The 26,110-nt window shown below is 51.9% G+C and overlaps 2 protein-coding genes across 6 annotated transcripts in view; one reads left to right on the top strand and one right to left on the bottom strand.

Moving 5' to 3' along the window:
• The window catches only part of SART3 (spliceosome associated factor 3, U4/U6 recycling protein), a 40,080-nt gene extending 23,425 nt beyond the window's left edge, over positions 1 to 16,655 (top strand). For all 3 annotated transcript variants that reach the window (XM_052655113.1, XM_052655114.1, XM_052655115.1), the window contains exons 7-19: positions 1,076 to 1,231; positions 1,915 to 2,053; positions 2,511 to 2,618; positions 3,323 to 3,400; positions 3,748 to 3,806; positions 4,716 to 4,825; positions 9,265 to 9,377; positions 10,271 to 10,347; positions 10,976 to 11,144; positions 13,065 to 13,519; positions 14,019 to 14,171; positions 14,868 to 15,058; positions 15,687 to 16,655. In XM_052655113.1, the coding sequence (XP_052511073.1) occupies positions 1,076 to 1,231; positions 1,915 to 2,053; positions 2,511 to 2,618; positions 3,323 to 3,400; positions 3,748 to 3,806; positions 4,716 to 4,825; positions 9,265 to 9,377; positions 10,271 to 10,347; positions 10,976 to 11,144; positions 13,065 to 13,519; positions 14,019 to 14,171; positions 14,868 to 15,058; positions 15,687 to 15,864 (1,986 nt within the window). In that variant the 3' untranslated portion in view covers positions 15,865 to 16,655. The remainder of the gene's footprint in view (positions 1 to 1,075; positions 1,232 to 1,914; positions 2,054 to 2,510; positions 2,619 to 3,322; positions 3,401 to 3,747; positions 3,807 to 4,715; positions 4,826 to 9,264; positions 9,378 to 10,270; positions 10,348 to 10,975; positions 11,145 to 13,064; positions 13,520 to 14,018; positions 14,172 to 14,867; positions 15,059 to 15,686) is intronic.
• Positions 16,656 to 17,649: 994 nt separating this feature from the next.
• Positions 17,650 to 23,151, bottom strand: FICD (FIC domain protein adenylyltransferase). Of its 3 annotated transcripts, XR_008200799.1 has the most exons (4): positions 23,082 to 23,151; positions 21,366 to 21,724; positions 19,366 to 20,542; positions 17,650 to 17,912 (listed from the first exon to the last, which is right to left on the bottom strand). XR_008200799.1 is itself a non-coding variant. In XM_052654426.1 (3 exons), the coding sequence occupies exons 2-3, from the start codon at positions 21,664 to 21,666 to the stop codon at positions 19,467 to 19,469; spliced, it is 1,374 nt and encodes a 457-aa protein (XP_052510386.1). In that variant the 5' UTR covers positions 21,667 to 21,724; positions 23,082 to 23,151; the 3' UTR covers positions 17,972 to 19,466. The 3 variants fall into 3 exon arrangements, 2 of the variants coding, with proteins under 2 accessions (XP_052510386.1, XP_052510385.1); XM_052654426.1 differs by lacking the exon at positions 17,650 to 17,912 and having other exon boundaries at positions 17,972 to 20,539; XM_052654425.1 differs by lacking the exon at positions 17,650 to 17,912 and having other exon boundaries at positions 17,972 to 20,542.
• Between the last annotated feature and the right edge of the window lie 2,959 nt (positions 23,152 to 26,110).

Genomic DNA, 26,110 nt, shown 5'->3' on the forward strand with positions numbered 1-26,110 from the left:
TCATTTAGATTTTGTTTGTGATATGTCTTGTTTCTTTCCCAGTTGGTTGATTTGCAAGAATTTTTTTTTTTCAATATTCAATCTAGTATTTTCTGCCATTTTCAGTGGCACAGTTTGCCTGGGTAACTGATTTTTGGCATTATTTAGTAGAAACTGAGCCTCTCCAGTCTCATCTTTTTAAGATCAGAGCTGGCCCGCATGAGCACTCTCTTTTTCACATGTGAATAATTGGCATTTAGGTGTATTTCACAGAGGGCTTCTCTGGTGGCTTAGATGGTAAAGAATCTTCCTGCAGTGCAGGAGACCTGGGTTTGATCCCTGGGTCAGAGAAGGAGAATGGCAACCTATTTTAGGATTCTTGCCTGGAGAATTCCATGGACAGAGGAGCCTGGTAGGCTGCAGTCCATGGAGTCTGCAAAGAGTTGGCCGTAAGTGAGCGGCTAACACAACGCCACTACCCTTCACAAAGCCTCATTCGTGAAATCCTGGGCCAGTTGAGTTTTGCTTTGACCATCAGCAGGGAGTGGCTGAGGAGAGAATGAGCTGAACAAGAGGACTTTGTCTAACGAGACTTCTGGCTGGCTGTCTCTGGGCCAGTGCACAGTGGCCATACATAGCCTCTTCCGTCTCCTGCGTGTGCCTGCGCTCTGGCAGGAGCCGATACTTGGAATGACAGGCGTGAAGCGACGCAGGGCACCAAGCCACTCTGGTGTGGTTGCATTCACCCCACTCAGTAGGCCAAGAAAGCCGTATCTGTTTCGGAAGAGGGCTAGCAGTGGTCATTGGCCAGGTATTTCTCTTTCATGCAGTTCCTGGTTGATGGGTGGTTTCAGTTCTCTGTGATCTAGGAGTAGACTTAGGAAAGGGATTATGGAGCCTCTGTAACTCTTGCCATGAGGTGGTACTTTGGACTCACATTCTGTCTGTCAGACTTGCAGATCCGATGTGCAGAGGTTCTGAGAGTGGGGATTGGTGGGGTGGCCATTCTCGCCATGGTTTATTGTGGACATGTGTGTGCTCTCCAACAGTGACACGTAGCCCATTGCAACTTCACTGCCATTCTCCTTTGCCCCAGCTGCAAGCTGAAGCGCCCAGGCTGGCCGAGTATCAAGCGTACATCGATTTTGAGATGAAAATTGGCGACCCCGCCCGCATTCAGCTGATCTTTGAGCGCGCCCTGGTTGAGAACTGCCTTGTTCCAGACTTATGGATCCGTTACAGTCAGTACCTAGTAAGATAACCTACCTGTTCTAATCTCACTCTATTTTTACCAATTTAGGTTCTACTTAGAATCAGAAAGAGTGCCAGGAGTTGGCGGTGTGCTGCCCCCTCCGCTCGGTCCACTAAGGGAGTCTCCTCGTGTTGCATTGTACACTGATCACTAACTGTGAAAAAAAGTTGGCATAGTCTTCCTGTCAAGGACTTTATAACAGATTAATTTTTCTTTTACCGTGTTATTATGGAAAAATTGCATAAATACAGACAGGTTAGTAAAATGAAATGACAAGTACCCATCACCCATCTTCAGCACTTCACTAAAGGCTTAGTCTAAACTGATCTATAATCTTAACCAGTTTTATCTGTTTCCTTATCTATTCCCCCCTTCCATGTTATTCTGAAGCAAATCTAGAGATCCCATTTTGATGGTAACTGTTTCAGTACACGTGTATTAAGAGGTTGACTCGGGATCTCAATTAAGTCCATACGTTAGCATTGGTTGATGTCTCTTAAAGCTCTTTGATCTGTAGGTTTTTCTCTACCTCTCTCTTCTCCCCTCAAACCCCTGGCGGATTCTTTGTTGAAGACACCAGCCATGTTAAGGAAATTTCTTCTGTTGGTTGGTTTGCTGAGAGTGTCTTGAATGGTGGCGCCTGAATGAAACTTTGTCTGCTGACCTGGCATTCTTTATCATAGGACCGGCAGCTGAAAGTCAAGGACCTAGTCCTGTCTGCACACAGTCGTGCTGTTCGAAACTGCCCGTGGACGGTTGCCCTGTGGAGTCGGTACCTCCTGGCTCTGGAGAGACACGGAGTTGAACACCGCGTGATTTCGGGTGCGGATTGTTTCTGTGGGAAGACGTCTAAGCTTTTGTCCCAAGTCAAGAACGTTGGACTGTGACAGAGTCATTGTTCTTTTGGAATATTTGGTGTTATGACAAAAAGGGCTCTAAGTGAGAGATAAACTAGATGTATTTTTGACTTCTTAAAACCTTTTAATGTCTTACTCGCCACGATTTTCCTGGGAGTCGTCGTCTTTTCTCCAGCTCAGTTGACCTGGAGCACTTTACTGCACGGCCCCCTGTGGGACTTGCCCTGTCTACAAAACACACAGTTTGTGCACCGCTGTGGTAGCCTTCCTTCTGAATATTTCTCTAGCTCATTTCACTTGGTTCCATCCCATTATTACTGTTAGCCATATAGTGTTTTATAAGAGGTTTTTATAATCTTGATAATTTTATATTAGCTTCTTCTTGAAGTGACCACAAATCCTGGCTTTTTCTTCAACTCTAGTGACCTTTGAAAAAGCTCTCAGTGCTGGCTTCATTCAGGCCACCGACTATGTGGAGATCTGGCAGGCATACCTTGATTACCTGAGGAGAAGGGTCGACTTCAAACAAGGTATTAAAGTTCCTGTGTTTCTATCAGAACTGAACTGTGTCTTCGCATGTCTTTTGGTGGGAGGAGGCAGTGGCCCGAATACCTCACGATGGGGCAAGCGATGTAGACCAGCCGCTGGTAGACACTGTAGCTGTTTCAGTCTGTGCTGAGTCACGCCGTAGACGCTAAAGGGAGAGAGGAATGTCCTTGCCTTTTACGCTGGCCCCTGCCAACCTCTTCAGTCTCGTTTCTCCCGTCTGTGTGTCCTGAATAGTTCTTTACGCGGGACGGCTGTGTTCCCTTTAGTCAGTCGTTGAACCTCTGCCTCCATGGGATCCCTTGCCTTCCTCCCTCCTGAAAAGAAAATAACAAAGAGCAACCAGAGCCCTGTTGTGCTCCCACCCCCACCCCCCCCCCCCCCCCCCGCGCCCCACCGGTGCTTGCTTAACGCATGCAGGTGGATTTTGGCTCTTCTGCCGGCTTGGGGAAGACCCCTCCACTGTGGCCCCACCTGGCCCCCTGGCCCCCTTTGTCCTTGCACCGTCTGTGACGTGCGCTATCATGGGTCTGCCCCCCGTCCCGTGTGTGATCAGGGCAGGAACGGGCAGTGTTCTATTCGGCGTCCCCAGCGTGAGCTCAGGGGGTATCAGTATGGGATTGGACAGCACTTAGAAGACGTGGTATGTGGTGTCGAAGAGTTGAACCTGCCCTGTGCTTTCTCACAGACTCGAGTAAAGAGCTGGAGGAGCTGCGGTCCGCGTTCGCCCGCGCGCTGGAGTACCTGAAGCAGGAGGTGGAGGAGCGTAAGTGCGTCCTCCTGCCCTGCCCGCCCGTGCTTCCTCGTCTGGTCCTGGGGTCTCTTCAGGCCAAGGCGGTTTGCCTCTCCGCTATTCTCTTTGCTTTTAATGTTTATTCATTTGCCTGTGTTGGATCTTAGTTGCAACATGCTGTGTTGTGCGATGTGTTGAGTCCATAACAGACTCTAGTTGTGGACCTCGGGCTTAGATGCCCTGAAGCATGTGGGATCTTAGTTCCCCAACCAGGGATTGAACCCATGTCCCCTGTGTTGCAAGATGGATTCATAACCACTAGACCAGCAGGGAGAAGTCCCTTGGTTACTTTCTAATTTTGTCTGCTACTCTTCTTCAAGGTTTCAATGAAAGTGGAGATCCGAGCTGCCTCATCATGCAGAACTGGGCTCGGATTGAGGTAAATGTTTTAACAGACCTGTCAGCTTCATCCACCTTTGCAGGACCTTTGTCCGATAGTGTGGCTGAAGCTGAGTTGGGGTCCCAGATGACCACCTAGGCCCTTCAGGGCTCTGCGTTGGTTACCTCGCTTGACGCGTGTTTGTTGATATCCGGCGGCATCCAGGCTCCCAGCCAAGTTGCGCAGCAGTTGTCTGCACGCCAGGTGCTCACTCGTGTGTTACTTCTCTCCCGCTCCGGGCCCCAGTGATGAGCGTGTTCTAGGCGTGAGCAGTTTGCCATGCCTTTCGCTGTGGGCTGGGGATGAGATAGACCCTGTCCCTGTGCTAGAAAGACTTGAAACTAATGTGGGAGACAGATGATAGTGGATATGATGAGCTGAATATTATTGCCGGATCGTGGACCCCATGGTGAGTGGGACGTGGACTTGGCCCCTGTGTCCTCTTCTCTGAGGGGGTCCGGTGTTGAGTTGGTGGTGGATGGGATGGCTGTGCTGAACCGTGTTAAGGGTGCAGCAGCCGAGGCGCAGAAGTTAAGGCAGCGTCAGCTCCTGGTGCTCTTTCTGTCCCTGCCTGGGCCTTCGGATGAAACACGCAGAGTGAAGGCTTGACAAAAATAAAATCAGATGCCTGGCCAGCACTGTCCTCAGTGCCTGTGTGCTCGCTCGTGTGGTTCTCACGGTGAACGTAGGCAGACAGCCTGAGGCTTGACGCTGCGGAAAGGCCGGGTGCTTGGGCCGGGCTGTTACCGGGGGGGCGGGCGCGGCGCCTGGCAGTGTCTGAGGAGCTGAGTAGCACAAACAGTTCTGGGTTGGGGGGTTTTCAGCACAGTGTCTGAAGTATGTTCTGTAACGGGTGTTGACGTCGTCAGGCCGGAGTCCTTTCCTAACTTGGTCTGTTCATGCGTTCAGGCTCGACTCTGCAACAACATGCAGAAAGCGCGAGAGCTCTGGGACAGCATCATGACCAGAGGGAACGCCAAGTTCGCCAACATGTGGCTCGAGTATTACAACCTGGAGAGGTAACGGGCCCGGGGTGAGGGGAGGCGCTTGTCAGGTGTGACTGTCCTCGGCGCTTGTGCCCCAACCCCGCCCGTACAGCTCAGACTGCTGCTCGCGGGCGCCGCTCCCTTTACGGTCCTGCCTCTCTGTGCCTGGGCTTGTTGGGTGGGCTCTAGAGAACTACACATGATATTCCGTGCCTGGGCTCTTCTTACGGCCATGTGTTACTTGCCACTTATATTGGTTTGTTTTGATCTGGGGACATGAATATTTTATTTGACTTCTTGGGGAGCTGTATATTTTTTTTCATGTTTGCTTTGTCTATAGTTAAAAATACTGAAAAGCAAAGAGGGGAAAAACCCCTAAATTTTTTTCAGTGACAGACCCACATAAAACCAGTTTGCTAATAGTTTGAATATGTTCTTTGAGACCTTCCTGTGCTTAAATTTTTAAGAAATGGTGATGCAATTACAGTATACATACTCTCAATCTCTAAAATTATTTTAACTGATGTTTATAGCATGAGGGAAGATATAAAGAATAAGATCAGCTTTTAAATTCAGTATATCTTGGATGGTGGTGGTGTTCAGTTGCCAAGTGTTCAGTTGTCCCACTGTTTGAGACCCTATGGACTGTAGCATGCCAGGCTTCCCTGTCCATCACCACCTCCCGCAGTTTGTCCAAGTTCATGTCCATTGAATCGGTGATGCCATCTAACCATCTCATTCTCTGTTGCCCCCTTCTCCTTCTGCGTTCAGTCTTTTCCAGCATCAGGGGCTTTTCCAATGAGTCAGCTGTTTGCATCAGGTACTCTAAAAGTATTGGAGCTTCAGCTTCAGCATCAGTCCTTCCAAAAAGAATTCAGTGTTGATATCCTTTAAGATTGACTGGTTTGATCTCTTTGCTTTCCAAGGGTCTGTCAAGAGTCTTCTCCAGCACCACAGTTCAAAAGCATCAATTTTTCGGTGCTCTGTCTTATTGTCCAGCTCTTACATCCATACAGGACTATGAAAAGACCGTGGTCTTGACTATTTTTAATTTTGTCGGCAAAGTGATGTGTTTGCTTTGTAACACACTGTCTAGGTTTGTCATACCTTTCCTGCCAAGAAGCTGCTGCGTCTGATTTCATGGCTGTAGTCACCATCTGCAGTGATTTTTTTTTTAGAGCCCAAGAAGAGGAAATCTGTCACTGCTTCCCTCTTCTCCCCTCTGTTTGCCATGAAGTGTTGGGACCAGATGCCATGACCTTAGTTTTTTAATAATTGAGTTTCAGGCCGGCCTTTTCACTCTCCCTCTTCACCCTTATCAAAAGGATCTTTAGTTCTTCCTCTTGGCTTTCTGCCATTAGAATGGTATCATCTGCATCTGAGGTTGTTGATACTTCTCCCAGCAATCTTGGTTCCAGCTTGTAACTCAGTGCAGCCTGGTGTTTCTCATGATGTGCTCTGTGAAAAGTTAGATAAACAGGGTGACAGTCAACTGTCCTGTACTCCTTTCTCGATCCTGAGCCAGTCAGTTGTTCATAGAGGGTTCTAAATTCTAACTGTTTGTTCTTGACAGGTTTCTCAGGAGACAGGTAAGATGGTTTGGTATTCCCATCTCTTTTTAAGAGTTTTCCATAGTTTGTTATGATCCACAAGTCAAAGGCTTTAGCATAATCAGTGAAACAAGAGGTAGGTGTTTTTCTGGAATTCCCTTGCTTTCTCTATGATCTAGTCAATGTTGACAATTTGATCTCTGGTTCCTCCACCTTTTCTAAACCCAGCTTGAACATCTGAAAGTTCTCAGTTCACATAATGCTGAAGCCTAGCTTGGAGGATTTTAAGTGTAACCTTACTAGCATGGGAAGTGAGTACAGTTGTCCTGTGGTTTGAACATTCTTTAATACTGCTCTGTTGGGAATTGGGGTGAGGGTTGACCTTTTCCAGTCCTGAGGCCACTGCTGGGTCTTCCAAATTTGCTGACGTATTGAGTGCAGCCAACAGAGTCCTCTCTTAGGATTCTAAATAGCTCTTCTGAAATTCCATCACCTCCTCTAGCTTTATTGACAGCAGTACTTCCCAAGGCCCACTTTGCTTCACACTCCAGAATGTCTGGCTCTGGTGAGAGAGTGTACCGTTGTGGTTATCTGGGTCATTAAAATCTGTTTTGTACAGTTCTTCTGTGTATTCTTTCCATCTCTTCTTCATCACTTCTGCTTCTATTAGGTCTTTACCATTTCTGTCCTTTATTGTGCCCATCTTTGGATGAAATGGTCTTTGGATATTGCCAATTTTCTTGAAGAGATCTCTCGTCTTACTCTTTCTGTTTTCCTCTTTTTCTTGGCATCATTCTTTCAAGAAGGCTGTCTTGTCTCTCCTTGCTATTCCCTGAAGCTCTGCATTTAGTTGGGTGTACATTTCCCTTTCTCCCTTGCTTTTCACTTCTCTTCTTTCCTCGGCTACTTGTAAAGCCTCCTCAGACGACCACTGTGCCTTCCTTGTCTTTGGGACGGTTTATTCGCTGCCTCTGCACAGTATTATGGACCTCCGTCCATAGTTCTTCAGGCAGCCTGCTCACTAGATCTGACTCCTTGAATCTATTCATCACCTCCACTGTATGTCCATTTGTGTTTCATTATTTAGTTGCTTAGTCCTGTCCAACTCTTAGGCATTGCATGTCACTAACCATTTTTTTTCTGTTTCGAATATTTTGCCTCCCCGATTTAAAAAAATAATATGTGCTCAAGTTAAAATAGAACATTTACAGAATGTGAGATAGAAAGTTTCTTAAAATCCTTCCCCAGAGATGGCCATAATTAAAGCTTGTTGAGTATTCCACTAGATCCGTGGGTCTCAAATGTTTTGGTCTCAGGACCACCTCAAGAGCTTTTGTTTATGTGAGGTATATTTATTAACATTTACCATATTAGAAAATGAAACTGAAAAATTTAAAAAACCTTTTATTCATTTAAAGTTCACTGTAAAGACATTAAACAAAAATAATGTGTTTTTATAAGAAATGACTGCTTTCCGGACCCCAAAGTAACATAGTGAGAAAGTGGTCTGGTTTTATACCTTTTACAAATTTCTCTAATCTGGCTCAGTAGCAGACAGCTGGATTCTCCTGTCTGGTTCTGCACCCTCTCCGTGGTGACGTTTTCATTGGAGACTATGAGACTGTTCTGTTAACATCCAGTGGTCTGTCTTGCACTGAGCAGACCTTTTTACCCACGCAGGATTCCATGACATGCGTTGTGTGTATAGAAAATGCTGACCCATCAAGTTCTGCAGCTCTTCTAAATATTGACGCATCTGATTATCCCATTTGTTCATATCTGCACTGATCTTCACAGAAAGGTCTTTAAAGTAGGAGGCTGTCAAACTCACAGTGGCAGATGCAGGTTTTCCAAGTTGTGGTTTTCACTTGAAAGCCCCAGTTTTATCAGTCCACAAAAACTCTTCAGTGGTTTTTCTGGAAGTGACAGGCTCACTTCATTAATTTTTGAAAATGTCTGGCAAATACACACATCTTGAGTCACTGTAGTTTTTGTCACTCAGCTGTTTTCTCAAGTGAAAATGATGTTCCATGAAAAAAAAGGAAGTAGTCCAGCTTGCAGCTCCGACAGTAACCTGATACTTCTTTGCTCCAACCACTGTACTTGGGTGTGAAGAGGTGCTTAATGTGTGCTTTCCGTTTGTCACCCAGACTATCATCAGTGTGCACTGTCTTGATTTGTGCCAAGGGCCACTGTAGCTTTGGCAGCCTCAGTCCAAATGTCAGCACAGCGAAAAAGTCCAATAAAAGTATGTCGGTATATAAATGAAAGTAGTTTTGACTTTGCAGAGCTCCTGAAAGGGTCTTGGAGACCCCTAGGCGTCCACGGATCATACTTTGAGAACCGTTGCCCTGAGTTTTTTCTTAGTGTCCTAATGTGTGTTTACAATGTTTATGTATGTTTATTTTTTAAACAGGAGAATATAGTGTCTTATAACGGTTGGGGTGAAGAGAGTATTGTTTTGTAACTATTGTGTTGAGCAGTATCTCATTTCATGTCAGTGTGGGAAGATTTTTGTGACCCTGGGCACAAAACCTGATAGTCGCTGTGTTGGTGGCTTTCCCCTCAAGGGGGATGGCATCCTAGAGTCTCTCTGGGGCCTTTCCCCTATCACCCCAGCTCTTGGGTCCTCCCACACACCTTGCACACGCGAAAGCAGAAGGCCTGGCTGTGGACCGCTGTTCGCAGGTGCCCTGGCTTCTGAGGGGAAGAGTGGTCTAGAAGAAAGCCTTCAGGTTTGACCAGGGAGCTTTCTGGGATAAGGAGGAAGCATTAAAACCATTGGCACGAAGAGTGTGGTGTCTCCTCAGAGCTGAAGGTGACGCTAGGCTTTGCTGCCGTGGCGTTAGCTGTGCGAGGGTGCCCCCCGCCCATGTGTTCCGCTGGGTCCCTGTGGCCCCAACTCTGTGTTTTCTGCCCCAGGGCCCACGGTGACACGCAGCACTGCAGGAAGGCTCTGCACCGGGCCGTCCAGTGCACCAGCGACTACCCGGAGCACGTCTGTGAGGTGTTGCTCACCATGGAGAGGACAGAAGGTGGGGACCTCAGTGCTGCCTTGGGCTTGGGCCTTGTTCCTGAGGCCAGTGTGGTTGCAGGGCTGTAGGTGTAAGGACACGTGTGTTTACGGCTCCCCCCTCTAGGGGCCTCTGCAATGAGACCATCATGCGGTGAGTCCCGCTGCCCTTCTCACTCTCCACGTGCAGAGGGACCCGTGACGGGGCTCTAGCACAGGCCTCTTGGGGGACAGGGCGCTGCTGTCATGCGCAGCTTCCCTGGACCCGCTCTTCCCTGCTGGGTACCAGGGATGCTCTTCCTGCCCCCAGTCCTGACGAGCAGAACCGTCTCCGGGTGTTGCCAGGAGCTCCCTTGGATCAGTAGAGCCTGTGTTCCAGCACAGCGCGGTGAGGCCCATGGCGAGACTGCTTTCTGATCACGTGTGCCTCCCTGGTGAATTTCAGAGCCTCCGTATACAGTTTCCGCGGGCATTAGTCTGGATTTTGGGTACTGTGAGTCCCTTAGAACTGGAAATAGACACCTAAACAGCAGCATCAGTAAGAAAAACACCTCAGCTTTTATCATCTGAGGAGCTCTTAAAATAATCTTTTGATCTTAATACAAATGTTTTGTACCTTTTGCATTAGAACGTTTTCACTAATCTTTGCCACTGAGAGCTTGTAATAGAATCTAGTCTGGTTTCAAGTCTCTTTTCTAAGAGAAGGAGTGATCTAAACACACCTGGAAGAACTGTTTGCGTTCTGAAACTTGAAACCTACACAAATGAAATCTTAAAATGGAAAACCGATTCTCCAGTTGTTACTGTTTGATGGAAGAGCTCTCTCTTGGAGGTGTGGGGAAATTGAGACAATTCTATATTTTTATATCCTTCAAAATCCAGAGAAGTGAAACTTTGCTTCTCCTTCCCCTCAAGGTACTTTAGAAGACTGGGATATAGCTGTTCAGAAAACCGAAACGCGACTAGCTCGAGTTAACGAGCAGAGAATTAAGGTAATGATGCTCTTTGTTTCAAGTCTTTGAACCTCTGAAAGCTTTTTTTTTTTTTTTAAATTTCTTATTGGAGTATAGTGGATTTAAAATTCTGATAGTGATTTTGACTGTTTGGTATGAATGTTCCTTGTTAAAACCTTTGGGGTCATCCTCTAAGAAGTGTATTTTATTCAGTGTGTTAACTATGAGATCAGTGTTTAAGACTATCTTTTTTTTTTTTAGATTGGCTTAAAACGTTAACCCCAATAGTAAATCCTTTAGGTAGTGGGGTACTTAAAGGTTACTGAAATAGATGAAGAAGATAAAAAAGGAGCCTGACTGGTGTAGCCTAGTGGTTGGAGCGTGAGTGCCCCCAGATGAGTCAGGGCCCGTTTTATAGATGTTTTTCTTTTTACTGGTGAGTCATTCCTGGGGATCTTGGGAGACACACTGTAGACTTGAGATGCAGCTCCTTAAGGGCCTGGAAAGGTGGAACTTAGCCCCTGACCCGCCCCGCCCCCCCCGCCCCACGCCCTTCCTGGTCTCCTGGGGGTGGCCAACCTCCTGGTGTGCTCACCTCTCCTGTCACAAGTCAGTGGACTTCGTGTAACAGCCGCATCCAGTGACACATCGTGTCCCGACCTTCCAGGCTGCAGAGAAGGAAGCAGCCCTTGCCCAGCAAGAGGAAGAAAAGGTTGAGCAACGGAAGAGGGCCCGGGCCGAGAAGAAAGCATTGAAGAAGAAGAAAAAGATCAGAGGGGCGGACAAGCACAGAGCCGATGAGGATGATGAAAAGGAGTGGGGCGACGATGAGGAAGGTAAGGCCTGGCAGGACTTTCATACCTGGGACATCCTAGACCTCCAGACAGGGTGCCGAACAGCACAGAGAACTTCATTCTGGAACCGTTTGAGGATAAGGTCCCAGCGGGCTTCCCTGGTGGCTCAGATCATACAGAATTGCCCTGTCAGTGCGGGAGGCGTGGGTTTGGTCCCTGGGTCGGGAAGATCCCTGGGGAAGGAGCAACCTACTCCAGTATCTTGCCTGGAGAGCCCCATGGACAGGGAGCCTGGCGGGCTACATGGGGTGGCACAGAGCAGGACACAGTAGAGCGAGTAACAGGCGAAGTGCCCGCCGCCTTCCCTGCCACCGCCTCGCCTCCACCTGGTGGCGCCCCCCTCCCCTGCTCGGCTCCCAGGCCTGTACCAGGTGCCACCCCTGCCGGCACACCGGGGACCGCCATCCCCTTCCTGAGCGGCGCCTGCCTTCTCCCCCGCTGCGGACTTTCCCTCCCCTCCTCACCAGGTGTGGACGTTTCTGTGCCCTCAGGCCCTGGCACCTGGCTGCAGCCCTGCCCTGTGCCTGTACTGTACACCCCCCTGCCCTCCCCCCACCCCGCCACCGACACTTGACTCCCACTTGGTGGTTTGAGTTGTTGAATTTTCCGGACTGTGTTTCTGTCACCCCTGCCATTTCACGTGTGGGCAGTTGTGGGTTAGATTTATTTCGGCCAACTCGGTCAAGGTAAAGAGTGGTCTCTAGACGCGAAAGGAGGCTCAGCATTTTCCCGGTGCGGAGCTGTCAGCCGGGGTCAAAAGTGACGGAGTTATCGTTCATTTCTTGGGGCCCTCAGAAGTGATCGTGGGTAGCTCACTGCTCTTTTGGGGTCCTGGTGTAGCAAGGGGAGGCACAGGGGACCTGTGACCACAGTGACGTGTCACGGGGGCTCGGGGAGCTGTGGGTGAGAGTCACGGCGGAGGGTGGGGAAAGCACTGGGGCCAGCGGGCTGCCGGAGACCGTGAGGCGCCTCCCCCGTGGGCAGTGGCGCTGTACCCGGGCATCAGTGGGGGCGAGCGAGTGTCCAGAGAGGGGGCTGGGCCCCCCGGGGAAAGCACTGGGTCCCGTGGGCTGCCGGAGATGGTGAGGCTCCTCCCTCGTGGGCAGTGGTGCTGCACCCGGGCATCAGGGGAGGGCGACGAGTGTCCAGAGAGGGGGCCGGGGCCCGCAGAGCACAGCATGGCCCGCTGTTCCCTGCAGCCTTGGGCCTGACCCTGGTGGGGGCTGGGTGCTGGGGTCGGTGAGGCCGGCAGCCCGCCCATCAGTGCTCTAGAATGCAGAGTGCAGTGGGTAGGCCCCATCTGGAGGGCAGTGGGGAACTGACAGAAAGGTCTGGCAGCAGGCGGCCCACGCTGGTCGGTTTCAGTCCCGTCCCCCTGGCGGCACTGGGGAGTGTTGGTTGGAGTAGAGTGTTGTTGTTAAGCTCTGTGGAAGGACATGGGACAGTCATGAATGTGGGGAGGAGCTAGTGCTCTGTACCACTTCTGGGTTGGCCTGGGGAGTATGCACTTCTGGGTCACTGAGGTGCTTGTTTACATGTGGCCCCTGGGCTCCATCCCCATCTCTGCCCTGGGCTTTCCGGGAGGGGTCCTAGGGATTTGCCCGGACAGTGTGGAGACCTCCAACCTTGACCTCTTGTATGGTTGAGCATGGACGATGAGCGTTTAGGATGTCACTTGCACCTGAGTTGTCCCCTCCCCCAGATGTCACTGGGGCCAGGCAAGGAGTGGGGTGTGCTGGGAGGGTTGGGAGAGACCTGGCAGAGGGTGGGGGGCGTGCACCCTGGCGTCCCCATGGGTCCCGGTGTCTGGTGGGGAGAGCTGTCTCCCTGCTTGGCGCACCCTGGCTCAGCTCAGTGCCAGGAGACCATTACCTAACCATCCTTTCCCCTGACGGCCCACAGAGCAGCCCTCCAAGCGCAGGAGGGTGGAGAATAGCGTTCCTCCTGCCGGGGAAGCGGAGCCGGGCTCTGAAGCCAACCTTTCCGGGAGCAGCGCCCCCACGGCCACAGAGCCCCCCTTGGAGCTGAAGGAGGTGCGGGTGGGCGCCCGGCGGAGGGACGTGCCCAAGGTGCCGCACGACAGCAGCAAGGACGGCGTCACCGTCTTTGTCAGCAACCTGCCCTATGGGCTTGGGGAGCCGGCCGCCACTCTCCGGCCGCTCTTTGAGGCCTGCGGGGATGTGGTCGAGGTGCGCCCCATCTTCAGTAACCGCGGCGACTTCCGCGGCTATTGCTACGTGGAGTTCAGAGAGGAGGCGGCGGCTCTGCAGGCGCTCCAGCTGGACCGGCAGAGTGTTGAGGGCCGGCCCATGTTCGTCTCCCCCTGTGTGGACAAGAGCAAAAACCCCGACTTCAAGGTTGGTATGGGGGGTAAGCCCACCTTTCCATAGGTTGCAGTGGGACAGACTAAATGCCCTTTGCCCCCTGTCTTTAGAATCTAAGTGGAATGTTTGTTCGGAGTGAAATGCCTGAATTAACTGGGTCCATTCAGAGCTGGTTCGCTGAGGTCTGTACTTGGGGCTGGTCACTTGAGTTGCTGATGTTGACAAGTGATGTTGACAGTAGGCGCCGTGTAACAGCTCCTTGCCGTGGGGTGGTTAGGCGTGACGGGGCTGCGCCCAGCATCTGGTGTGTTACCTTTCGACCCTCACCCAGACTCGGAGAATGGCGGCCTTTATTCTGGCTGTTTTCGAGAGGAGGACGTGAAGGCTTCAAGAAGTGAGGGACTTGCCCAGGGCGAGTGGGCAGTTCTTCGCACCCAGAGCCAGCTCTGGCCCAGCCTGTGGATGAGGCCTGACCCTGCGGTGTGGGGAGCTGGGCTGGGCCCGGGGTGTGAATCCTCTCTCTCCTCCACAGGTGTTCAGGTACAGCACTGCCCTGGAGAAACACAAGCTGTTCGTGTCGGGCCTGCCCTTCTCCTGCACCAAAGAGGAACTCGAGGAGATCTGCAAGGCCCATGGCACCGTGAAGGACATCCGGCTGGTCACTAACCGGGCCGGGAAACCCAAGGTCGGTGTCTGAGCCTGGAGCCCGGGGGAGCCTCTGTTCAGATTACTTGGTTCTAGAGTGGTTTCTGGTTTGTCTGCTAAGAAACAGACAAGAAGTTAGCAGAAGGATAGGTGCACTAGGCTCTTTCCATTTGGGGTCAGGTTAACTTGTATGTGCATAACTACACTGAAAAGAAAAAGGCGTTGCAAGAAAAGCTACCACAAATGAGCAGGGGCTCCAGTGCGGCCCCAGGCTGTGGGGCCTTGGGGTGTGGTGCCCCCCTTTGCAGTCTGCTTCCTCCCGCCCGGACCCCTCTTCACGAGGCCTCCGGCATCTCCCCGAATCCCTGCCCTGGTGTCCTCCTTGCCGTGTTCTCCCCTCTGGTTCCTCAACTTCCTGTGAAATCCTTGACCACGTTTTGAGTAGTTGTTTAAGAAGAGTTTGGTTTGAGAGAGGCCCCTTCACGTTTTTCCAGGTTAATTGAGAGCTGACGAATATATGGGCATTGCTGGGTTTATGCTGGCCCATCTCTGGCACTTGGTGCATAGAAGTTGATGAGTTGTCTGAAGTTATGGTCAGTTGCAGAAATAGGGGAGACTCGGGCAGGGAAGGAACCTATAGGCCAAGGGAGGGGCTCTCTGAACCGGCCTGGGGCCCTGAGTGGGGAGCCGCGTCCTGGCTTGCAGCGCTGACTGGCCGGGCCTCACACACCCTCAGGGCCTGGCCTACGTGGAGTACGAGAACGAATCACAGGCGTCGCAGGCCGTCCTGAAGATGGACGGCATGACCATCAGGGAGAACGTCATCAAAGTGGCCATCAGCAACCCGCCGCAGAGGAAGGTTCCGGAGAAGCCGGAGGCGAGGAGAGCCTCGGGGAGTGCCCTGCTGCCGCGGCAGGTCTACGGGGCGTAAGTGTCGTGTGCGCTGGTGCGGCCTTGTGGCACCACAGTGACCCTGTTTCCCTCTAGGGCAGTGAGTTAGGTGGAGGGTCAGGCCTGCCTGCTCCATCCCGGGGCAGGGGTTCCCCACCAAGTCCATGCCGAGGGCCAGCCCAGAAGTGGGCCCTCTCTCGTCTGCGCTGGTTTACACCAGTGGTTTATTTAAGTTTTAAAAGATTTTTTTAAAGATGGTGGTCACTCTGAAGTCCCCTTTGGCAGGTGGATCCATGTGTGTGGGTCCCAAACCTGACAGCCAGGTGTTCGCCAACTGTGACCCCAGCAGAGCTGTGTCCTCAGCCATGGGCATGAGGCAGCGAGGTTGCAAGGTTGTCTGGTGAGGTCTGTACGGTCACAGCCGTTCCGTCCACCCTACGCGTGTGACCATGTTGCACATGCGTGGCCCTGGCCAAAAAGTTGTGGAAAAGGTGGAGTTTGTTAAAGTCACTGTCCTCTGATAGCCAGAGTCGGGGAGCTCAGGGCCCGTCTCAGCCTTCTTGTGTGTTGCTTTTCACCTTTTGTGTTGGGGTGGTCCAGGACCGGCCTGGCTCACGCCACCAGTTGTCGCTTTGGGAGGTCCATGCAGTGTTTGCTCTTCCAGGCGGGGGAAGGGGAGGACCCAGCTCTCTCTGCTGCCTCGCGCCCTGCAGCGCCCCAGCGCCGGCACCGCCCAGGCTGAGAACGGCCCTGCCGTCCCGCCGGCAGGCGCCACCCCGGCCACCACTGAGGCTCCCAAGATGTCCAATGCCGACTTCGCCAAGTTGCTCCTGAGAAAGTGAGTGGGACGGTGTGAGAAGGAAGATGCCTTACTTCACGCTGGCCGGGAAGACGCCTGGTGCCCAGCAGGGCCCTGGCCATGCAGGGCCAGGTGCAGGGCATGGCCACACGCTTCCTCTGGTTTAGGCAGGACTGGAAAAGGGTGTCCAGGGAAAAAGGTTGTGAGTGCTCCCTCATATTGAGGGCAAGAGGACGAAAACCACCACTCCATAGGCTGGGTGCAGGGTGTAGTTTTCTGAGGTACTTTTGTGTCTTGAAAGAGCTGAGAAACAGAAGTGAAACTCGAACACACTGTTCTGAGACCCACTTGTCCAAGTATTTTTGGCCAACTCTGGTCCCTTTTTATAAGACACTTCCGTACACCCTGCACAGCACATGTGCCCGTCACTCTCTTAATTTTTAAAAGACAAAATGGCAGATGCTAGTAATTCACCAGAATGGCCTATTTTAGTAAAGGGGTGGGGAGGGGACATCACTTAAAAAACATCTGATGGAGTTTTGTTCACGGGGGCTGTGCGTTTTTATATTATGTATTTGTAAATGACTTGTCAACCCATTGTTTTGTTTCCTCAAAGCAAAATATTTGTGACATTTGTTTCGTGTAGGAACTTTGCGCGCCATCTGCTATGGACCATTTTCTTTGCCTAGTGACTAGTGAACTGTGTTCTTTGTCTAAATACTGGGTTTCAGCCCTTTGGTTTTGTTTAAATACCATGTCAAGTGCAAACTTAAATTCTCTCCATTTAGCTTTGTTTATTAAACTGAAGTTCTCTTAAAAACTTCTTGCAGAAAGGTACTCAAATGTGTGTTCAAATATGTATTTTGAAATGGGTGTAGCTGGCTTTACCTGATAGATGTGTAAATAGACCTTTTGTAAGTCAGATCCGGCTGTTTTGCTTTAACCATTTCAGCTGTGAGACCTCCAGTTTACAGCAGTTGGGCGCTTACAGCTTTTCTACCCCTTTTATCCAGCATTTATTCCTTTGAAAGTGATGTTGCCAGTTCAGTAGGAAAACTGACTTTATAAAGGCACTCTGGGGGAAAATATCGGAATTCTTTCCTTTGTGATGAAAAATCGGCTCATTTATCTGCTTTTAAAGGTTCTATGCATCAGTCAGGCTTTACTGTACTTTCTGGTGTAACATTTTTAATGGGCCGTTTGAAACAGGTAAGTAGACGGAATACTAAACTAAGCCCCACACGCCTGCTGTCGAGCTCCAGCCTTGCTCAGCCCGTCTTCATCTCCACCTCTCTCCTGTACCCCCTGGGTCCCACAGGGAGACCCCAGACATCACAGCACCCCTACTATTGGAGCACCTGTCTCTACGGACTTGAAGACCATGGTTTTATCATTATTTCTAGAAACATGAATTGTGTTAACGTCAGCCATCCAGACAAATTGTCAATTTCCTATTGTTTCGTAATAACCCTTTTAATCTGTAGGTTCTCTGTACCTCATCCTTTGCACAGAACGCTTGTTAGGTGTTTTTGAATTCAGGCAGCAGTTTTAAAGCTGTTGGAAGAGCCTGTATTCTCTGGGGGTGGCTGGCCATCCACTCCCCTGCAGAGGCCTGTTCTGTGGGTGAGAGGCTGTGGGTCAGGTGGGACCGAGGGGCCGTGAACCTCTGCTCTCAATCCAGGTCGCGGGGCGCTAGGGAACGGTGGTGTTCTCCTGCTGTTCCAGTCCTTTGACTGCACTTCGTCCTCTCAGGCGTACACAGAGCTCGTTAGAGGTGGGCCTTTCAGACTTGAGCAGGACCCTAATGGGTGCAGGGTGTCGACTGTTCCAGAAAGAAAGAGATTTTCAGGAACACAGGAGTGGGTTTGTGTTGTCCCTGGCTTGGGGGGTGGAAGGGGAACGGATGGGGAGCGGACAGATGAAAGACCACCTCAGTTATTTCAGTCTTAGTGCAAGGCCAGTGGTTCAGCCCCGTTAGCATAATCAACCAGTTCTGTGTCTCCTTCTTGTGATGTTACCATCTTGGGTCTTTCTTTTTTTTCTCTCTCAACAATACAGGGCTAAAGTTCTGAAAGAGTCCCTCCTTCATCCCTAGGACAGAGGGGAACATCTCTTGAGGAAGGAAGCAAAAGTCTTAGGCATTTATGTAACAAAATACTTTATTAGTAATGTCTTAAAATAATACCCTTCAAATATAGCTAAAGTGCAGATCTCTCCCTCTAGCACAAAGCAAGCCCTTCAATCACACTTCCTTGGTGTGCTTACAAAAAGCAGAACGGTAGAAGAGTTAAGGTTCAAGAAATATCTTATGGCATACAAATAGAAAAATATCTTTTATCAAGGTCTGAATAACTCCTTTGGGGCCATTTCATACATCTTTTCACTCATCTTTTAGAAAACTGCTCTGCTTGTTATCAGAAGAGGGTGCTCATTACCGTCAGGATCTGAACTGTCTCCTCACACGACACTCGGTGGGCATTCACCCTCGTTCAGACACTGACAGTCCAGGGTTGGACATCACCAGCTCGGCCCCTGGAAAACGGGCTCGATGGTGTCCAACCTCAGGGCTCAGCGGCAGCAGTCATGTTGGCATCTGTGCCAGGTAATGATTGAAAAGACTCTGCCTCCATAATGACAATGTGGATGTGTTACATGTAACATTTCATCTTTTTACAAGTTGCTAGAAAAATAAGGCCATGCCAAGGCAATCTATGCTGCTTCCCCCGAGGGGACGGGGCTGTGGGGCAGGTAAGTGGACGAGAGGGATGCTTCCTGGCTGCGGTCGAGGGTGTTTCTTGGTTCCTACAGAGCGGCGTCCTAACTCATCACAAACACTTGTCTGGCACTGACTTGCCATCTGTCTTCAGTGGGTCCTAACACTTGATTTGCAGCAGGATTTAACTGTCGGGTGACAAACCCAGAGAACCTTTAGACTAAAACATCTGGTCTGAATTGCTGCGAATACGAGTAACATCAATAGAAACCAGGCTAGCCACACCCCTGTTCTTAATCAGAAAAACAGCCACCTCTGGTACCAGCGTTTGGCAACTGTGGCTCAAAGCATGTTCCTTGGACTAAGCAAGGTGTCTAACTAGAGACATGGTGAACGCTCGCTTCCTGTCTCAGAAGTCTGCTCTACCAGTAAGATCAGTCACAACACTAAGCTCTCTGTAGGGGAGCCAATGCCTGTAAGAAAGCAAGCTTTCAGTCCTTTCTCAACTGCGACCGCCCTAGGGAGGCACAGACCCTCTCAGCCGGTTCCAGAAAGTGCTGGGAGGAGTTACTCCTCCAGGCCTCAGCCCACACTCCTCACCTTAGTGCAAATTTTGCTCCAGAACCTGGGTTCTGGTCACACGAGCATGGATGCCCCCGAAGCTGCTGGGACCACCCCAGGGGTCAGGGCCACCAGCAGACACCACACGTGTGCCAGCTCAAAGGAAAATAACTTGGCTCAGTTATAAGTTATCTTGGGGACAAGGCTTAATAATTTAGTTTTCTTCTTTAAAGAGACATTTGGAGGTAAAGAATGTTTTCAGTTTCTTACCCATCTCCTTCTGCTCTGGGAGATGACTAGGTTTCTAGAAATGTGTTTTTTTTTTTTCCTCCGCTGGGACATCCCTTGCCACCAAGGAGGGATTTACAGGATTAGGGCTTCACCGGTAGCGTCTCCTTGAACCCAGAGTGGTTGGGTCTGGCCTCTGGCAGTGCCACCGGGTACTCCGTGGTGGCGAAGAGCAGGGTGTCCAGGGTGGTCTCCGTGCACTTGGCGATGAAGCGGATGAAGGGCCTCACGTCGCCCTCGTTGGCGACCTCCAGCACATGGTAGTACTCGGACCGCTGCTCCTTGCGGATGGTGATGGGCGGGTAGCCCGCCTGCATGAGGATGAGGTTCATGAGCAGGCGCGAGGTCCTGCCGTTGCCGTCGATGAAGGGGTGGATGTAGACGAGCTTGTAGTGGGCCAGGGCCGCAAACTCCACAGGGTGCAGGTTCATGGCGTCCTCCGAGTTGAGCCACTGCACGAACTCCTGCATCTGCTTCTCCACCTCCTGCGGGGGGGGCGGGACGTGGTGGCCCACCAGGACCTGCGTGGTGCGGAAGCGGCCGGCCTCCACGGGGTCCACGTAGCCCAGCACCCGCCGGTGGATCTCCAGCACGTCGCCGATGCTGACGGAGCCCACGCGGGACAGCAGCGTCGTGTTCACGTACGTCATGGCCGCGTGCATGCCGATGACCTCGTTCTGCTCCTCCAGGCTCTTGCCCGGCACCGCGTAGCGCGTCTCCAGGATGTGCCTGATCTCCGAGAGCGTGAGGGTGTTGCCCTCGATGGCCACCGTGTGGTAGATGTGGTGGTAGTAGGTCTCCTCCATCACCCGGCGCAGCGCGGAGTTGCCCTTGGGGATGGACATGACCTTCTTCACTTTGCTGTCGATGATGCTGAAGAAACGCTGGTCGATCTCCTCCACCAGCGGCAGCGTGCGGTCGCGGTTGACCAGCGCCTTCTCATGGTGGGGCGCAATGGTCAGCGCGCGGGTGTACAGGTAGTCCGCCTGGATGATGTCCTTGTCCTCCTCCGAGAAGATGCCGAACTCGTTGAGCGCATCCACAAAGCCCGGGTCCATCTTGAGGGCGTGCAGGAAGAGCTTGTGGGCCTTCTGCCGCTTGCCCTGCCGTTTCATCTCCAGGGCCTGGTTCAGAGCTGCTTTGGCCTCCAACTTGCCTGCTAGAAAAGAGCCAGAGACACGGGTCAGGGAGGATGGGGGCAGGCAGAGAATGTTCAGAGGGGCTGTCACTTGGGCTGTCTCCCCCACAGCCTCAGGGCCCCCTCCAGCCAGGCTAAACCTGCCCTTCGTGTGTCTGTCTGTGTAGACAGGTTTGTTCCCTGCAGCCCCGTGGGGCCCCAGGCTGGTCATTGTCCACTCAGTCCCTGAGCCACTCTCTGCTGTGCGGGCGTCAGCTGGGTGCCCTGGCCCCCTCTGAGCGGTCGTGCTCCCGGACGGCCGCAGTGCCCATCAGGAGGCCCTCCCCTACAGCTGCTCCAGCTCGTGGCCACTCTAGTGACTTCTGGAGGTGTGGGTCCCTTCTCCCTGCATCCACCCCCGCCCCTTTAGACCCTGACTGTGAAAGGCTCCCCACTGCTGCTAGGCCCTGGGGGGCCTCCTCATCCCTGGACCTTTTGACCTAATGGTTTTCAAGCAGACCCTCCATTACACCTGGCCCTTTTCTGCCGCCCTCCCACCTTCAGTGCCAGCCGCACCTACTGGGTGGCCTTTAGTCCAAGGGTGCAGCGCCCTCCTAGCCTTCCCACCTGGCTCACTCTGCTCTCGCCCCTTCTTCCTCAGGTCTCCGCAGGCGTCCCCTCCTCCAGGGAGCCTTCCTGGCGCGCTTCCTTGGCTGCCTCTGCTCCACAGCACCACCCCTATCTGGGCCACCTATCACCCTGTCTAGCTGGGAGCTCAGGGCGACCACGTGCCCTGCACACAGGACATAGCAGGCCCTCTGAACACCTGTGGGATCAACGACTGTTGAGAGATGGCCAGTCTTACCTGGGGAGGCCTTGGTCTTGACCGCCAGCAGCGCCGCACCCCTGGAGGTGAGACTGAGCTCCGTGGATGGCCTGGTGCACCTGGTGACCGCGGGCTGCGCCCGCTCCAGCTTGCTCCTGAGCAGGTAGAAGCCCTTGAGCACAGTCAGACAGTGTTCTTCCACTGTCCCCAGCGGCAGCAGCAGGGCCAGCAGGGAGCCCAGCACCATGCTCAGCAGCATCGCCCACAGGAAGCGGCCCCAGACCGAGACCCACTTTGGTTCAGTCACTGCCATCACCGAAGCCATCGACATGAGTGTCATCTGGGCCCAGGGGCAGGCCCCTTACACACATCCACAGGGGGCTGGGAGAGAGCAGGACCTGCAGGAGGTGAAGCGGGAACAACACCTTCAGGACACAGGTTTGGCTTCAGCAGAGTCTCAGAGACCTACCCCCTCGCCCCCACGTCTCCTAACTGATGACCGGGGGTGGGGGCAAGGCAAAGATGGGTGTCACGTCCAGGGTGGTGCGACTGAAAAGGAACGCTGCTGCCGCTTAACACTAAACACTTGCTGTGTGCCAGACCCCGTGCTGAACCCTGGTGGCAGCCTCTTAACAACCTCTCCTGTGGTATTCAAGCGGAAGCCTGGCTCTGCAGCTGAGACAGGTTCAGGGAAGTGAAGGGCCTTGCCCAGAGGCACTTGGACAGCAAATGATGGCCTTGGGACCTCAGTGCAGAACCCATGGCTCTAGTCTCCCCACTTGGGCACAAATCTCTGTGGCCTCAGACCCAACACTGGGTGTTCTGGACACACAAGACACAGGTCCAGAACAACTAAGGCAGTTCTGAGGCTTGTTTGAGAAGTACAGCTGTTCAGGGGCCTGACTTATTGCCGCCTGGGCAACCACCTCCCCCTGCCCTGGCCCTGACATTACCCACGATACTGTTTCCTCTCTGAACACCTTTTCTGGCCTGTCCAGCAGGCATCTGGCCGAGTTTGCGCAGTCTGAGTATCTTAAGAGGAACTCAGGTTGTGGGTCTGAGGCTGTGATTGCTCTCTGTGACAATGAGCAGGTGCTTGGGGCTGGCAGTGGGAGTGGAGGGGTCCAGTCTGCAAGCACCATCATGCTAACAGTAAGCATTTATTAGGCAACTATGGTGTGCTGGGCACTGAGCTGAGTACCAGCTGTACCTTATCTCCCCACTCATTATCCCACCGAGGTAAGCTGCCCCTGGCATTAACTTTTTAACTGAGGAAAACTAACACACTGAATAAGTCAATACCCAGACGACCCACAAGAAGTAAACAGGCATCAGGAACGAATCCCCAGTGCATCTGTGTCTAGAGTACCTAGGTCTTAACTCACAACCAGGGCCCAAGCAGCTACTCCTGGTACTAGACCAAGACCCAGAACTGATGACGTTTCAGGAGGAGCCTGGCTGGTCGATACAGAACATCTGAAAAGGCTTGGTACAAACTCTAGTGGGGAGGTACAGAAGACGGTGCGGATCACTGCTCCGTCCAGGTGGTCGGGGCTCTCCGGCCGGGCTGCAGCCTGCCAGGGAGGAAGTGGCGTTCCTGGGAGGCACGAATCTCAATGCTCACTAGCTAGGAAGAGGGAACCTGAGGACCTGAGAGGACACTGAACTAAGGTCATCCTGGGGGCCCGCCCCTTTCCGAACCCCACCCAGGGTTCACTGCCCCGCTGCACCCTTCCCCGCCCACCCCCTCCTCACCTCGCGCCGCTGCGGGGCCCTGTTGCCGCCTTCTCAGCGCTCGCAGTCTCTGCTGGCGGCCGGCTCCCGGGACCTCCGCTGCCGGCCCGTGGCCCCACCCTCGGCGGCCCGCCATTGGTCGGCCCATCAGCCTCTTCGCAGCCGATTGGCTTCCTCAACTTGTCGGCGTCTCGCACTTCCGGGTTTCCGCGTCGCCTCCGCTTTCCCGGGAAAGACGCGCCGTGGGCCACTCCCATTGGCTGACTCCTGTATCGGTCTCGTGCTCGAAAGGGCCAATAAGCAATGGGGAGGGCGGGGCCAGGGCGACCAGCGGGAGCCCTGGGCGCGGGGAAAACCCCCCGCCTAGGCGGTTTTGGGGCCTTCTGGGTAGCGACTGGGAAACGGAGTTCCGACTGCCTTTCTCTTAGGCCCAGGGGAGGATGAAAAGGGGCCCCGGGAAGGAGGGAACCTCAGTTTCCTTAGGTGTAAAGTGAGGAGGCTGATGGTTTAAACCTGTGTCTGACTTCCCAGCCCGCATTCACAGCCTGGTCTCTGCTGCCAGGGCTGCCCGCTTCTCTATCTCCTTCTTTTCCTCCTAAGTTTTAAATTTACATACTCTTGAGAAGAGCCAGCCTGGTTCTCCTGCCTTCCGGTGTGGACAAAGACTGTTGCCTGCCATTTTAGTAAACAGAATGTTGCTGCCATTCCGGTAAACAGACTATGGCCATCCCAGAAGCCATCAACCAGCTGCCCAGAGGATGTGTCCTGAGGGGACTTCAGCATGGAGAAAAATAGGATAGGAGGCCTAGACAGTTCAGATGCAATCAAAAGAATAATTTCAATGAGTCTAGATTCTTCCATCTTCTCATATATAGGAGAGCACTAAAGTTAACTTGAGATGTCTGTTTTGGTGATTAACGGTCATGTTTGGATGTTCAGTTATCTCTCCGCCACCCTACCCTCCACACGGCCCCAGCAAAACCTCATCCTAGCTCCTTCCTTCCCTGTTTGGAACAGATCTCCAGAGCTGAGAGACTGTATTGAGCCATATGGTCCTCAGTAATGTGCCCGAATAAAACAACTTTGAGGTTGTATGGTGTTTTTTTTTTTTCCCTTCAGTTGACAGAAATTTTCCTTGAAGCAGAGAGCTGAAACCTCCATCTTAATTCACAAATATTGACATTAAACATGCAGGATGCATCCGGAAATGGTAAGCTCTAAGTACATGAGGTTAAAAAAAAAATTGTTACCGCTGCAGATTCTGAAGTCAGAGAGACCTGGGCTTAAGTTCAGACTTTGTCACCTCTACTCTGTGTGTCCTTGGGCAAGTCTCAGTTCCCCCATTTGTAAAATGGGGGCTAACAGCCTGCCTCACTTTTGCCCTGAAGTCTGGGATTTGCAGAAGCCCTGACACCAAATCAAGCTCCTCTTATCCCATGCACAGCACACCAAAATGCTGAGAAGCTGAGGTTTACAACAAAGAGGATTTATTCAAAAGGCAGCCAAGTGAGGAGACAGGAGAACAAATCTCAGATCCTTCTCTCTGAAAGCCAGGGGCTCAGGGTATTTACTTGAGTTTCTCTTGGGTTTCCCTTGTGGCTCAGCTGGTAAAGAAACTGCTTGCAGTGTGGGAGACCTGGGTTCAGTTCCTGGGTTGGGAAGATCCCCTGGAAAAGGGAAAGGCTACCCACTCCAGTGTTCTGGCCTGGAGAATTCCATGGACTGTATAGTCGATGGGGTTGCAAACACTGAGCGACTTGTTTAACAGGAGGGAAAGGGGTAGGGCACAACTTTTGAAAGAATGATGTAGCCTAAGGACATGAAATAAACCAATTAGAATCAAGTGGGACCAAGATGGCAGACAAAACTAGACCTTGATCCTCAATCGGCAAGTGAAATGACACACCCAGAGGTGCCACGACAGTTCCAAGGCACTGTCGAAAGACCAAGAAGTGGGCGGTAGCCCAAATCCTGGAAATCTACACCCCTTCTCAAAAATAGTTGGAATAACCCTCCCACTCATTAGCATATGAAATTACCCAGCCTACAAAAACTAACCATGCCACATTTTGTGCTGCACTTGCCCATTGCGATGGCCCATGCTCTATCTGTGGAGTGTGCTTATCTCTATATCTGAATAAATCCACTACTTACCTATCATTTTGTCTCTCACCGAATTCTTTCTGTGATGAGACATCAAGAACCCGAGCTTCATTAGGTCCTGAAACCAGGTACCATGGGTTTTGGCTGGGCTTGAGTCCCAGCCATGTGGGTTCAAGTTCCAAGCAGGGTTTTTGGTGGATTTGAGTCCCAAATATTGTTTCCCTGGGCTCCAAAATCCCTGCAGATGGTGACTGCAGCCATGAAATTAAAAGATGCTTGCTCCTTGGAAGAAAAGTTATGACCAACCTAGACAGCGTATTAAAAAGCAGAGACATCACTTTGCCAACAAAGGTCCGTCTAGTCAAAGCTATGGTTTTTCCAGTAGTCATGTATGGATGTGAGAGTTGGACTATAAAGAAAGCTGAGCACCCAAGAGTTGTTGCTTTTGAACTGTGGTGTTGGAGAAGACTCTTGAGAGTCCCTTGGACTGCAAGGAGATCCAGCCAGTCCATCCTAAAGGAAATCAGTCCTGAATATTCACCAGAAGGACTGTTGCTGAAGCTGAAACTCTAATACTTTGGCCACCTGATGTGAAGAGCTGACTCATCTGAAAAGATCCTGATGTTGGGAAAGACTGAGGGCAGGAGGAGAAGGGGATGACAGAGGATGAGATGGTGGATGGCATCACGGATTCAATGGACATGAGTTTGAGTAAACTCTGGGAGTTGGTGATGGGCAGGGAGGCCTGGCGTGTTGCAGTCCATGGGGTTGCAAAGAGTCAGACATGACTGAGCAACTGAACTGAACTGAGTCCCAGTCACATGGGTTCAAGTTCCAAGCAGAGTTTTGGCTGAGTTCAAATCCCAGCCACATGGGTTTGAGTCCCAAACTGGGTTTAGGCTGGGTTCCAGTCCCAGCACATGGGTTTAAGTCCCAATCTGTGGTAA

This window comes from Budorcas taxicolor, chromosome 17 (genome assembly GCF_023091745.1).
Source record: "Budorcas taxicolor isolate Tak-1 chromosome 17, Takin1.1, whole genome shotgun sequence".
Taxonomy (NCBI): Eukaryota; Metazoa; Chordata; class Mammalia; order Artiodactyla; family Bovidae; genus Budorcas; species Budorcas taxicolor.